At 42.0% G+C, this 15135-nt stretch overlaps 1 protein-coding gene across 1 annotated transcript in view; it reads left to right on the top strand.

The window, feature by feature from the left end:
• Positions 1 to 15135, top strand: part of SLC4A8 (solute carrier family 4 member 8) — a 79352-nt gene that overhangs the window by 43386 nt on the left and 20831 nt on the right. The window contains exons 13-17 of the mRNA XM_065934376.1: positions 262 to 395; positions 1761 to 2006; positions 8342 to 8447; positions 9052 to 9213; positions 14538 to 14651. Of these exons, the coding sequence (XP_065790448.1) occupies positions 262 to 395; positions 1761 to 2006; positions 8342 to 8447; positions 9052 to 9213; positions 14538 to 14651 (762 nt within the window). The remainder of the gene's footprint in view (positions 1 to 261; positions 396 to 1760; positions 2007 to 8341; positions 8448 to 9051; positions 9214 to 14537; positions 14652 to 15135) is intronic.

The raw sequence follows: 15135 nt of genomic DNA, 5'->3' as shown, positions 1-15135 counted from the left end.
GTATATTTATAAATAATGAATTGAGTCGTGCATAGTAGATTTGTTAAGGAATCATATGTAGATAGATTTGGGGACCTAAATTATTGAAGCAGTATCCATTTACAAGAAGATTAGACTATGTACACATCACTCTTGCTGAGACAAAATACAAACAAGTGGCTTGTCAGGTGCATTGGAGAGCTAAGTTAGAAATGTATATAAGCCTGTGTCACTCATTTCAGATGGGCTGTGGACTCAGTGATGATTTTTTTCCCTCTTTAGAGTGCGATTGAATCCTTGTTTGGAGCCTCCATGACTGGGATCGCCTATTCCTTGTTTGCCGGCCAGGCTCTCACCATCCTGGGAAGTACTGGGCCGGTGCTCGTGTTTGAAAAGATTTTGTTCAAATTCTGCAAGTAAGATATTTGGTTTTCTGAAAACTCTATCTGGATGTGTTAGTTTACTATTAGGTTTGAATGTAGGGTCCTAGTAGAGTATAAGCAGGCAAAAGTATCCTGTGGTCTGTCACCCTGCCCCCAGGTAGGACCATACCTAAAATAGCAGATCTCCTGGCCCTAAGAGCATATTAATGTCCCTCAACTTTTGGCTTTTTTGACTTTTTATCTTTAAAAGCACTTTCCCTAGCTAATCCAAACTCCTAATGAAAGTTTCCTAATGAAAACTCAATTTTCATTTCCAGTCAATTTTTCTTTTTAAAAACTTTTATTTTTTAATTGTATGTATTTTTAAAAATTTTAAATTGGAGTGTAGTTGAATTACAATATTGTGTTAGTTTCAGTTGTAAGCAAGGTGATTCACTTATACATATACCTATATTCATTCTTTCTCAGTTTCTTTTCTTATATAGGTTATCATGGAATTTTAAGTAGAGTTCCCTGTGCTATATAGTAAGTCCTCGTTGGGTATCTGTTTTATATATATATAGTAATGTGTGTATGTTCATCCCAAACTCCTGATTTATCTCTCACTCTTCATGATTCCCCTTAGGTAGCCATAAGTTTGTTTTTGATATCTCTAAGTCTGTTCCAGTCAACTTTTAATTGGAGTTAAGTGAAGTGAAGTCGCTCAGTCGTGTCCAACTCTTTGCGGCCCCACGGACTGTAGCCTACCACACTCCTGGGATTTTTCATGGGATTTTCCAGGCAAGAGTACTGGAGTGGGTTGCCATTTCCTTCTCCAGGGGATCTTCCCGACCCAGGGATCGAACCCGGGTCTCCCGCATTTTAGGCAGATTCTTTACCATCTGAGCCACCAGGGAAGTCCCAATTTGAGTTAATAATACTCAAATAATAATACTCAGTTAATAATACTCAAATAATACTCCCCCTTTATATTCTGATTGTTGGTGGGGAGTCAGCAATGCCCTCGTTTTCCTACTTTTCCTATAAAATCTTTCTTTCATTGTGTATTAGAAGTAGGAACGCATAGAACAAGGACCAGCTCTTTCTCCTTAGCTGCAGGAAGAGGATCTTAACCATGTTCAACAGGAATGGCAGAAGTGGATAGTGGACAGTTTGCACCTTCTCCATTGTCCCTGTCCTTGCTGTGGGAAATATTACCTGTAAAGCAAATCTTTGTGACAACTGTCCCAGGACAGCCTTCAGAAGTAAAGTGCAGTTAGAATTAGGGACAAAGTAGCTTGCAGTACTGGAATTGACAATAGCAGATGAATTAACCACATTTCTGACCCTTGCTGTAATGCAGTGGGTCAGAAGGTAAAGCTGTCCACTGACTTTTGATGAACTTTGGTCTTGTTTCAGAGACTACGCTCTTTCATACCTCTCCCTGCGAGCTTGTATTGGACTGTGGACTGCCTTCCTATGTATTGTCCTTGTGGCAACTGATGCCAGTTCCCTTGTCTGCTACATTACTCGCTTCACTGAAGAAGCGTTTGCCTCCCTGATTTGCATTATTTTCATCTATGAAGCAATAGAAAAGCTGATTCACCTGGCAGAGACCTACCCCATCCACATGCATAGCCAGCTGGACCACCTTAGCCTGTATTAGTGAGTATGCTTCTGCTTCTTTTATTTTTTAAAAAATAAAGTGAAGAGCCTGAGTATAATGGCTGAGGTAGCATGCCATGTGGTGCTTGTAGCTTCTGTTAAGGAAGTGTGTTGGCCCTCTGGGAAACAGAGCTTAGACATGAATATGGAGACCTGGGGGTCTGCCAGAGGAGAACAGTCAAAAGTGATGATGGGGGAACTTCCCTGGTGGACCATTGGTAAAAACTCCACCTTCCAAAGCACAGTGTGTGGATTCAATCCCTGGCCAGAGAGCTAAGACCCCACATGCCTCACAGCCAAAATTCTAAAACATAAAAGAGAAGAATATTGTAATAAATTCAACAAAGACTTTAAAAATTACCCACATAAAAATTCTTTTAAAGATAATGATGGGGAAGATAGCTTAAGAGTAACAATCAGAGAGGACTTGAGAAATGCTTTCCAGAGTATGTCTTTTGGGTCCAGGCACTGAAACAAAAATAGACTGCAAGTGTAACAAGGAGAATTCAAGTTAGTTGTTGGGATAACTTCTTTTGCAAAAACTTGTGAGACTTTGGACCACATCACATTCTCTGTGAGTATATATAGGCTACTCTTAGGAATCATTAGGTAGAAAATATTAATAATTCCTTATAGATCCATAGGTCTCTTACTTTGTATCCAAAAGGTCTAGAAATCTACTTTGTTGTTCAGTTGCCAAATTGTGTCCAACTCTTTGCAGCCCCATGGGCTGCAGTATGCCAGGCTTCCATGTCCTCCACTATCTCCCAGAATTTGCTCAAATTCATGTCCACTGAGGCAGTGATGCTACCTAACAATCTCATCCTCTGTTGCACCTTTTCCTCCTGCCTTCAGTCTTTCCGAACATCAGGGTCTTTTCCAGTGAATCAGCCCTTCGAGTCAGATGGCCAAAATATTGGAGCTTTAGTATCAGCATCAGCCCTTCTAATGAATATTCAGGACTGATTTCCTTTAGGATTGACTGGTTTCATCTCCTTACTGTCCAAGGGACTCTTAAGAGTCTTCTCCAGCACCACAATTTGAAAGCATCAGTTCTTTAGCGCTCAGTCTTCTTTAAGGTCCAACTCTCACGTCTGTACATGACTACTGGAAAAACCATAACTTTGACTATGCGGACCTTTGTCAGCAAAATGATGTCTTTGCTTTTTAATATACTGTCTGGGTTTGTCATGGCTTTCCTTCCAAGGAGCAAGCATCTTTTAATTTCATGGCTGCAGTCACCATCTGCAGTGATCTTGGAACCCAAGAAAATAAAGTCTGTCACTGCTTCCACTTTTTCCCTATTTGCCATGAAATAGTGGGACTGGATCTTCTTTTTTTGAATGTTGAGTTTTAAGCCAGCTTTTTCACTTTCATCAAGAGGCTCTTTAGTTCCTCTTCACTTTCTGCCATTAGAGTGGTATCATATGCATATATGAGGTTGTTAATATTTCTCCTGGCAATCTTGATTCCAGCTTGTGATTCATCCAGCCCAGCATTTCGTATGATGTACTCTGCATAGAAGTTAAATAAGCAGGGTGACAATATATAGCCTTGATGTACTCCTTTCCCAACTGGGAACCAGTTAGTTGTTCCATGTAAGGTTCTAACTGTTGCTTCTTGACTCACAGGTTACTCAGGAGACAGGTAAGATGGTCTGCTATTCCCATCTCTTTTAGAATTTTCCACAGTTTGTGTGATCCACATAGTCAAGGGCTTTCACATAGTCAGTGAAGCAAGTAGATGCTTTCCTGGAATTCCTTTGCTTTCTCCATGATTCAGTAAATGTTGGCAGTTTGATCTCTGGTTCCTCTGCCTTTTCTAAACCTAGCTTGTACATCTGAAAGTTCTCAGTTCATGTACTGTTGAAGCCTAACTTGAAGGATTTTGAGTATAACTTTACTAACATGCAAAATGAGGGCAATTGTCCAGTAGTTTGAACTGGACACTTCCTTTGGCACTGCCCCTCTTTGGGACTGGGATTAAAACTGACCTTTTCCAGTCCTGTGGCCACTGCTGGGTTTTCCCAATCTCCTGACATATTGAGTGCAGTACTTTAACAGCATCATCTTTTAGGATTTGAAATAACTCAACTGGAGTTTCATCACGCTACTAGCTTTCTTTGTAGTAATGCTTCCTAAGGCCCACTTGACTTCACACTCCAGGATATCTGGCTCTACGTGAGTGACCACACCATCGTTGTTATCCTGGTCATTAAGACCTTTTTAAATATAGTTCTGTGTTTTCTTGCCACCTCTTCTTAATCTCTTCTTCTTCTGTTAGGTCCTTACTTTTTCTGTCCATTATCGTGCACATCCTTGCATGAAATATTCCCTTGATATCTCCAATTTTATTGAAGAGATCTCTAGTCTTTCCACTCTATTATTTTCCCCTCTTTTTTTGCACTGTTCATTTAAGAAGGTTTCTTATCTCTCCTTGCTATTCTTTGGAACTCTGCATTCAGTTGGATATATCTTTCCCTTTCTCCCTTGCTTTTTCCTTCTCTTCTTTCCTCAGCTATTTGTAAAGCCTCCTCATATAACCACTTTGCTTTCTTGCATTCCTCTTTGGAATGGTTTTGGTCACTGCCTCCTATACAGAGTTACGAACCTCTGTCCATAGTTCTTCAGGCACTCTGTCTACCGGATCTAATCCCTTGAATCTAATTATCACCTCCACTGTATAATCATAAGGGATTTGATTCAGATCATACCTGAATGGCCTAGTACTTTTCCCTACTTTATTCAATATAAGACTGAATTTTATAATAAGAAGCTAATGATCTGAGCCACATTGAGCTCCAGGTCTTGTTTTTACTGACTGTATAGAGCTTCTCCATCTTTCGCTGCAAAGAATATAATCATTCTGATTTCAATATTGACCATCTGGTAATGTCCATGTGTTGAGTCATCTCTTGTGTTGTTGGAAAGAGGGTGTTTGCTATGTCCAGTGTGTTCTCTTGACATAACTCTGTTAGCCTTCTCCCTGTTTCATTTTGTACTCCAAGGCCAAACTTGCCTGTAACTCCAGGTATCTCTTGACATTCTCCTTTTGTATTCCAATCCCCTCTGATGAAAAGGACACTCCAGTATTCTTGCCACGAGAACCCCATGAGCAGTATGAAAAGATAAAAAGATATGACACTGGAAAATGAGCCCCCCTCCCCAGGTCAGAAGGTGTCCAATATGCTCCTGGGCAAGAGTGGATGGCATTTATTAATAACTCCAGACAGAATGATGCAGCTGGGCCAAAGCAAAAACAACACTCAGTTGTGGATATGTCTGACGGTGAAAGTAAAGTCTGATGCTGTAAAGAACAATATTGCATAGGGACCTGGAATATTAGGTCCATGAATCAAGGCAAATTGGATGTGTGGTTAAGCAGGAGATAGCAAGAGTAAACATTGCTATCTTAGAATCAGTGAGCTAAAATGGACAGGAATGAGTGAATTAATTCAGATGACCATTGTATCTACTACTGTGGGCAAGAATCCCTTAGAAGAAATGGAGTAGCCCTCATAGTCAATGAAAGAGTCTGAAATGCAGTACTTGGGTGCAAACTCAAAAATGACAGAATGGTCTCGGTTCATTTACAGGGCAGGCCAATCAGCATCATAGTGATCCAAATCTATGCCTCAAACAATAATGATGAAGAGCTGAAGTTGAGTGGTTCTCTGAAGACCTACATGACTTTCTAGAACTAACACCAAAAAAAAAAAAAAATCTACTTACTTACCTAGATTTCAACTTTTTTTTTTACTTATTCATTATAGTTTGGCTAAGTTGAAAAAAAGAGTTTCACTGTGTTTTCATTCTTTTAGGAGAGTCTGGTACTGTAAACATTTCTTCTCAGGAATGGTGTTCTCTGAATTATAACTAAAGAGAATTCTCCCTATCCTTTAGCTTTGTACATCAAGTTCCCTCCGTTCTGGTTGTACCGTTCTGATGTGGAAGATCTGGTTGTGAAGTGAACAATATCAATCTGAAACTGCCTAAGCAGAAGGCACACAGTGTGGAGATGACTGCCAACCAGCCTCGATACACTTTTCTAGATTCTAGTTATCTCTTTATTCACACTTTAAAAATAACTCCTTAAATATGTATTAAAATTGAAATATTGTTTTATTACAAAATAATCACCATCAGGGAGTATAATGTTTGAAACCTAGTGGATTTCTGATTGGCATTGGAGGAAGGTTCATTCTTTGACCTTTTTTAATCAGTCATTTGTTCACTTAACAAAAATTCGTTGAGCACCTACTATGTGCCCAGCACTGTTTAGACCCTGGAAACATAGCAGTGAGCATGACAGACAAAAGTTCAACCCTCATGAGATTTATGTCCAAGTGGGAGAAGACAGACAAAGTGACCAGCTCTGGATTGTGTAGACTTTGGATTTGGATGCTGAAATTCTTTGTTAATAAAGCTCCAGACAATATTTTCTTTAAAAAATAATTTTACTTATTTGTGGCTGTTCTGGGTCTTCATTGCTGCTCAGGCTTTCTCTAGTTGCAGAGGCCTGGGGTTACTCTCTAGATGTGGTGTACAGGCTTCTCATTGTGGTGACTTCTTTTGTTGTGGAGCACAGGCTTCAGTCTGAGTGGGCTTCAGTAGTTGCGGCACACAGGCTCAGCAGCTGTGGTTCCTGGGCTCTAGAACACAGGTTCGACAGTTGCGGTGCAGAGGCTTAGCTGCTCTATGGCATGTGGGATCTTCCCGGGTGAGGGACTGAACCGGTGCCTCCTGCCTTGGCAGGCAATTCTTTACCACTGAGTCACCAGGGAAGTGCCAAGATGGTTTTTGTTTTGTTTTGTTTTGTTTTTAGCATTTCAGTTGCATTCCACTGTTGATTCATATTGCAGGCAGATTCTTTACATCTGAACCACCAGGGAAGCCCATTATAAAGCTAGAACTCCCCAATTCTTTAAGTGATTTTATGGTAATCGGTTGTGTAACTGATTTTTTAAATAGAGTTAATTTTTTGAGAGCAAATTTTAGGATAACAGCAGAATTGAGCACAAAGTACAGACAGTTCTCATATACCTCCTGGCCCCCACCGTGTAGTCTCCCCCATTATCAACATCCATCACCAGAGTGACATGTTTGTTGCAGTCAATGACACATCATGATTACCCATAATCCAGAGTTTACATTAGGATTCACTCTTGGAATTGTATATTCTGTGGGTTTTGACACACATATAGTGACATATCTGCCGTTATAGCATCCTACTGAGTAGTTTCTTTGCCCTAAAAATCCTCTGTGCTCTGCCTGTTCATCCCTCCCCCTCCCCCCAACCTCTGGCAACCGCTGATCTTCTTATTCCATAGTTTTGCCTTTCCTACTGTGTCATATAGTTGTAATCGTACAGTACATAGGCTTTTCAGATTGGCTTCATTCACTTCATAATATGCACTTAAATGTCTTCTTTGTCTTCTCATGGCTTGGTAGCTCATTTCATTTTAGCACTGAATAATAGTCCATTGTCTAGATGTACTACCGTACATACATTCACCTACTGAAGGACATTTGTGTTGTTTCCAGGTTTGGAACTGATTTTTTTTAATACTTAAATATAGCACTTTTTGGCTTTCTCTGTTTTTGTTTTGTTGATTTCCTTCTATTGTTATTACCTATTGAGATCTTTTTGAATTTTAATCCTGTCATGCTACATCTTTAGAAGGCATGCTTGGCAGAATCAGAGGTGAAACCAAGTTGCTGGGAATGGCCACGTCAGTTGAGTATACTGGGAGCCAATACAGGCGTGAAGTATGCCGGGATTGGGAAGCAGCATGGTGGCCAGTGGGACAGGTCTGATCTGCTCTGCTTTGGATGCAAGATGAGGCTTGGGCAAGCCAGGGAATGACCAGAAGAGTGGATATTACCAGGGAGAATAGTGTAGTTTCCATCATGATTCCAGGAGGCTCTGATTTTAGAGCAAGACTGTGATAGGGGTTTAAGATACAAAATATTTAGGCTTGGGGAGGCTATTGAGAGCTGAATGGGGTATCCGGTCCACCTTGCTATGTAGAATGGATTTTGTAGGAATAGCCCAAGACATATAAACTAAGCAAGGGAACTACCACGTCAGATGCCTAACTTGTCAGCACAGTATCTGAAGACTCGCATGCTGATTTGAGCCCAGTTTTAGTAATGACTGACTGAAAAATCAGGGTATAGTTGGGTCTCAATGAGGAGGACCAACCTCAAGGATCTGAAGTGGAAAAAGGAGAAATAGCATGGGCTTTGGCAATGCCTTTGGCCCTATCATGGCTCAAAATATTTACTTGAATACTTGGCTACTTTTCTCAGGAATGTTTTTTCTTTCCCCCTCAGCTGTAGGTGTAGCCTCCCAGAGAATCCAAACAATCACACTTTACAGTACTGGAAGGACCACAACATCGTGACTACAGAAGTCCACTGGGCCAACCTGACTGTCAGTGTAAGTCTGGGCGCTGCCAGGCAGCTCAGCCTGCTGACCCCTGGGCTTAAGGGGGCCTTCTAGGTAGAAGTGGGGAGCCCTTCAGTAAACTCTGGTGTTGATAGAAATAAAACTTTTTGGTTTTTTTAGAACACAATTCTTAACTGACTTTCCTTTCCCTTCAAAATTCTCTTGTACACAAAGGGAAAGGAAAGTGACCTTGCCCCTCTTTCCCACACACGTCCTGCCCAGTGACCCTACACTGAGGTTGTGTGGGAATGAAATCAGGGAGGATCAGGGGGCAGATCCAGGTTTGGGGGGGCTTGAAGAACATTCAAGTTTGGAAGTCCTCTGTAATAAAAACAGTGCAATAGCTGAGGCCATCCCAGAACCTCATGTTTGCTCAGGATAGTTCTGATTTCATTTACAGAAGTGTCTTAGTTAAGACCATAAGCGGTCACCCAAAATGCAAACAAGAGCCCACAGCTGCACGGAGGGCAGGTGGAAGCCACAGGCAGTCTGCATGTCCAGCCAGCAACCCTGGGATGACAGTGACAGTCAGGAGACAGCAGCTGTTTCCTCCCTTGTGCCCGCCTTTCATCACCCAGAATGTCTATTCCTCCAGGAGTGCCAGGAGATGCACGGAGAGTTTACAGGCTCTGCGTGCGGCCACCACGGACCCTATACTCCTGATGTGCTCTTTTGGTCCTGCATTCTCTTCTTCACTACCTTCATCCTTTCCAGCACCTTGAAGACTTTCAAGACGAGTCGCTATTTCCCAACCAGAGTAGGTAGCACATTTCTTTTGTGTTAGACTTATAATATCACAGAACCCATTCTCAGCCTCCATGCTGCTTGTGAGTACATTGACAGGTGCAGAGCTCCAAAAGACCTGATTCTGGAGGCCATGGCCTTCTCTTCTTCCTGTGTCCAGCAGCCTCTTTCATAGACGTGTGGTGTAGGATGAGGGGTTAATACCTAAGAATTTTTTATTGAAAAGTGTCAGGTGAGTTTAAGGTGGTCGTCGTGTTCAATTACATCTCATTTCCAGAATGCTGGGGTATATTGCCAGTAGTAGCTGGAACTGGCACCCGAAGACAGCACATGGGGATGATTGCCTGGGACATGTAGGGTACCCTAGGGTCTCCTCTTGGGGATGACTGGTAATAGCTTGTGAAATCACTGGGCACATTGACCACAGCAGCCAAATCGCTCCTGACTTGGTTTGCATGATGGTTTGAAGCCTCAACTGCCTCTCCCTGACACAGATGGCATTGTTTGTATAATGACTGGTTTGGGCGGGGTGGAATTAGAGGCCAAGAATAGAGGGACCAAAGGTATCTTTGCTTTGAGAAGGAGCTAGGATCAGGAGGAAATGGTGGTTTTTCTGTGTGTGAGGCTTTTATCAGATATGCAAAGCAGGATGTGTGAGTGGGTGGGGGTCTCAGCTGATGAGACATTTTCTGTGTATACATTCAGGACACCAACACATTCTCAGATGTCAGTCAGTCTACACAGTGGTTAAGGGAAGCTACATGGAGGGCAGGTGGAGGCTGCAGTTCTAAATAAGTTGTTGTTTCTAAATAAGTTGTCTAAATAAATAGTTTCTAAATAAGTTGTTGTTTCCGGTTTGGACAAATAATGAACAGGTGGCAGTTGTGTACTGACTACTTGCTACTTGTCCAAACCTGGCTTAAGTGAAACAGGGGATGCAAAAGAAGCTTAAAATGTGGTCTCTGTAACAGATACTCACACTACTATATATAAAATAGGTAAACAAGTACCTGCTGTATAGCACAGGGAACACTACTCAGTATCTTGTAATTAACATATAATGGAAAAGAACCTGAAGAATAATATATATATGAAATTGAATCACTTTGTTGTACACCTGAAACACTGTAAATCAACTATACTTCAATTAAAAAATAATACACTGTAAAACATGTAAATTATATCTCAGTAAAGTTACTATATAATTTTAAAACATATGTCTGTGTCTCCTTTGCTGCTCTGCAAGTAGGATCATCAGTACCATCTTTCTAGAGTCCATATGTATGCATTAATATATGATATTTATCTTTCTCTTTCTGACTTCACTCTGTAATAAGCTCTAGGTTCATCCACCTTTTTAGAACTGACTCAAATGTGTACCTTTTTATAGCTGGCTAATATTGCATTGTGTATATGTACCACAACTTCCTTATATACTCATCTGTTGATGGACATCTAGGTTGCTTTCATGTGCTAGTTATTGTAAACAGTGCTGCAATGAACACTGGGGTACATGTGTCTCTTTCAATTACTGTTTCCTCAGGGTATGTGCCTGGGTTTGCTGGGTTATCAGCTCAGCTCTGTTGCTTAGTTGTGTCTGACTCTTCGTGACCCCATGGACTGCAGCATGACAGGCTTCCCTATTCATCACCAACTCCCGATGGACACAAACTCATATCCATCAAGTTGGTGATGCCATCCAACCATCTCATCCTCTGTCATCCCCTTCTCCTCCTGCCTTCAATCTTCCCCAGCATCAGGGTCCTTTCCATTGAATCAGTTCTTCGCATCAGGTGGTCAAAGTATTGGAGTTTCAGCTTCAGCATCAGTTCATCCAGTGAATATTCAGGACTGATTTCCTTTAGGATTGACAGGTTGGATCTCCTTGCAGTCCAAGGGACTTTCAAGAGTCTTCTCCAGCACCACAGTTCAAGAGCATCCATTCTTCAGTGCTCAGCTTTCTTTATAGTCCAACTCTCACATCCATACATGACTACTGGAAAAATCATAGTTTTGACTAGACGGACCTTTGTTGGTAAAGTAATTTCTCTGCTTTTGAATATGCTGTCTAGGTTGGTCATAGCTTTTTCTGCCAAGGAACAAGCATCTTTTTAGTTCATGGCTGCAGTCACCATCTACAGTGATTTTGGAGCCCCCAAAAATAAATTTTATCACTGTTTCCATTGTTGTCCCATCTATTTGCAACCAGATGCCATGATCTTCATTATTTGAATGTTGAATTTTAAGCCAGCTTTTTCACTTTCCTCTTTCACTTTCATCAGGCTCTTCAGTTCTTCTCTTTCTACCTTAAAGGTGGTGTCATCTGTATATCTGAGGTTACTGATACTTCTCCCAGCAGTCTTGATTCCAGCTTATGCTTCATCAAGCCTGGCATTTCGCCTGATGTACTCTGCATAGAAGTTAAATAAGCAGGGTGACAATATATAGCCTTGACGTACTCCTTTCCCAATTTGGAACCAGTCTGTTGTTCCATGTCCAGTTCTAACTGTTGCTTCTTGACCTGCACACAGATTTCTCAGGAGGCAGGTCAGGTGGTCTGGTATTCCCATCTCTTTCAGAATTTTCCACAGTTTGTTGTGAGCTACACAGTCAAAAGCTTTGGCATAATCAATAAAGCAGAAGTAGATATTTTTCTGGAACTCTTGCATTTTCAGTGATCCAACAGATGTTGGCAATTTGATCTCTGGCTCCTCTGCCTTTTCTAAATCCAGCTTGAACATCTGGAAGTTCATGGTTCACGTGCTGTTGAAGCCTGGCTTGGAGAATTTTGAGCATTACTTTGCTAGTGTGTGAGATGAGTGCAATTTTGCAGTAGTTTAAACAGTCTTTGACATTAGAATGAAAACTGACCTTTTTCAGTCCATTGGCCACTGCTGAGTTTTCCAAATTTGCTGGCATGTTGAGTGCAACACTTAATAGCATCATCTTTAAGGATTTGAAATAGTTCATCTGGAATTCCATTACCTCCACTAGCTTTGTTCGTAGTGATGCTTCCTAAGGCCCACTTGACTTCGCATTCCAGGATGTCTGACTCTAGGTGAGTGATTACACCATCGTGGTTATCTGGGTCATTAAGATCTTTTTTGTATAGTTCTTCTGTGTGTTGTTGCCACCTCTTCTTAATATTGTCTGCTTCTGTTAGGTCTATACCATTTCTGTACTTTATTGTGCCCATCTTTGCATGAAATGTTCCCTTGGTATCTCTAATTTTCTTGAAGAGATCACTAGTCTTTCCCATTCTATTGTTTTCCTCTATTTTTTTGCATTGTTCACTGAGGAAGGCTTTCTTATCTCTCCTTGCTATTCTTTGGAACTCTGCATTCGAATAGGCATATCTTTCCTTTTCTCCTTTGCCTTTAGCTTCTCATATGGTAGTTTTATTCCTACTTGCAGGGCAGCAAAGGCAACACAGACATGAAGAACAGACTTTTGAACATAGTGGTGAAGGAGAGGGTGGGATGATGTGAGAGAATATCCTTGAAACATATACATTGCCATATGTAAAATGGTCAGTGGAAGTTTGCTGTAAGATGCAGGGAACCCAAAGTCGGTGCTCTGTGACAAGCTAAAGGATTGGGATGGGGAGGGAGGTGGGATAGGGTTTGAGAGGGAGGGGACATATGTATACGTATGGCTGATTTGTGTTGAAGTATGGCAGAAACCTGGAGAAGGGAATGGCAACCCACTCCAGTGTTCTTGCCTGGAGAATCCCAGGGACGGCGGAGCCTGGTGGGCTGCTATCTATGGGGTCTCACAGAGTCGGACACGACTGAAGCGACTTAGCAGCAGCAGCAGCATGGAAGAAACCTTCCAGTATTGTAAAGTAGTTATTATCCTCTAATGTGTGTGTGTGTGTGTATACAGGATGTATCAGGATGGAGGGTGGTGACCATTAGAGACAATTGAGAGAGAGAGAGTCCCTGCCATCAATAGGAAGGGAAAACCCATGAAACAACGAGGCCCATAGGAGAGAGCAGTCATTAGATGGATGCCATCCTGGGATATAAGTGCCATGGGAGTTTAGAGGAGAGAAGGACCCTGGGCCCCAGGATGGGCTTCTTGGTAGAGCAGCTACATGTTCAGAGAATTTATGTAACATTCAGAAGAGAACTAAAAAACCAGGGAAGGGGAGCTAGAAACCTCAGGTTTCAAATGAAAGCAAAGTCAGCATAAGGTGTCAGCGATGTTACATGTGGCCAAGATATGTTTGGCTCTGTCTTGTTGGAAGCTCAGATTAAGGTGGGCATACAGTGGGCACTAGACACTGAGGGGGACTGTGTTTTATTAAAACTACAAAACTATAAAGTTGGTTAGTCAGTCCTTGTAGGGGCAAAATGGTGATGAGGGGGCTTTGAAGAAAAAAAAAAGGAGGAAAGGCGTACAGGAAGCACCGGGATGAAGGGTGGTGACCATCAGAGATGACTGAGTGGAAACTGTGACACTTGAGTGGATGTAAAGCAGGGAGCTGCCCATGGGGTCACCTGGAGGACTAGCCGCTGAGGCAGGGGGATGAGCAAGTGCAAAGGCCCTGAGGTGGGAGAGAGTCTGGTGTGAGTAAGAAACAGCAGGGAGGGCTGTGCGGCTGGGACAGGCAGAGTGAGTTGGGGAGCTTTAGGACCTGGATCAGAGCAGTAATGATATCAGATGTGTGTGGGCCTCACTGGCCAAGGAGGTCTCTGGGCTTTTTAGCTCCATTGAAATGAAGAGCCATTTCAGGGTTTTGGTAGAAGAGTGACATGATCTGACTTGTGTTTTGAATGCTCATTCCAGCAGCTTTACATAAGGACAGAGGCACGGTTAGGAGTCTGCTGCTGCTACAGAGACAAGAGCTGCCGGTGCTTCTGATCTGGTTGGGAGCTACGGGGTGGTGAGAAGGGGTCAGATTGTGGGCGTGAGCTGAAAGCAGAGCCAACAGGACTTGCAGATGGATTCGATGTTGGGGCTGAGAGCAAAGACGAGTTGGTGCTGCAGCGAGGTCTTGGCGCAGCTGGATCTTGTTGGTCCCAGAAAATCTTATCCCGAGGTCTCAGAGCTATTCCCTAAGTGCTGGGCCCAGATTCTCTAAACAGAACTCCTCAGAGCTTGGAGTGGGTCCCAGTAGAGTTTGTCAGAGGATTCATTCTTCCTTATGATTCCCACACTTTGGTGGTATTAATTTGGGCATGTTAACATAGTCCTATTGTTTAAATATGCTTGTATTAATTGACCGATAAAATTAAAGCATTCTTCTGACATGTTTAAGCATTTTACAATACCTGAGTCTTTTCTATTGTGTTTAATCTACTGTAACACATCTCCAATCCTTTTTCATGCCAGGTCCGCTCCATGGTGAGTGACTTTGCTGTTTTCCTCACTATCTTCACAATGGTGATTATTGATTTTTTGATTGGAGTACCATCACCCAAGCTTCAGGTTCCCAGTGTGTTCAAGGTAAACAAATGTTAGGGTACTTGGTGCCCTTATGTAGTTCATAGAATCTGATCCCGAGTTATTTCAGGGGCCTCTCTCTCCTTATCCTAATCACATATTTTGCAGTCCTCTAAATCTGAGTTGTGCTGCTCATGCCATGCCATTCAGAAAAGCAAACTCTTCAGGCTTGGCCGAATTCAAATCAGAGAAGTCAGAAAACCTAATGTTGTTTAATGAATGAAAAGCGTTATTTATTTTCTTAATGCCATTTATTGTTTTTAATATGTGAAGGTTTATAACAATGAAATGTGGGAACTTGCCTGGTGGCCCAGTGGCTAGGACTCCATACTCCCAATGCAGGGAGCCGGGTTCGATCCCTGGTCAGGGAACTAGATCCCACATGGCTCAACCAAGAGTTTCCATGCCACAGCTATTAATAAGATCCAGTGCAGCCAAATAAATAATTAAAAAATAAAACAATGGAATATTTGTATTTACATAAACA

Source organism: Muntiacus reevesi, chromosome 4 (assembly GCF_963930625.1).
Source record: "Muntiacus reevesi chromosome 4, mMunRee1.1, whole genome shotgun sequence".
Classification (NCBI taxonomy): Eukaryota; Metazoa; Chordata; class Mammalia; order Artiodactyla; family Cervidae; genus Muntiacus; species Muntiacus reevesi.
The sequence above is the reverse complement of the archived record's forward strand: the minus strand, read 5'-3'. Positions and strand labels throughout refer to the sequence as shown.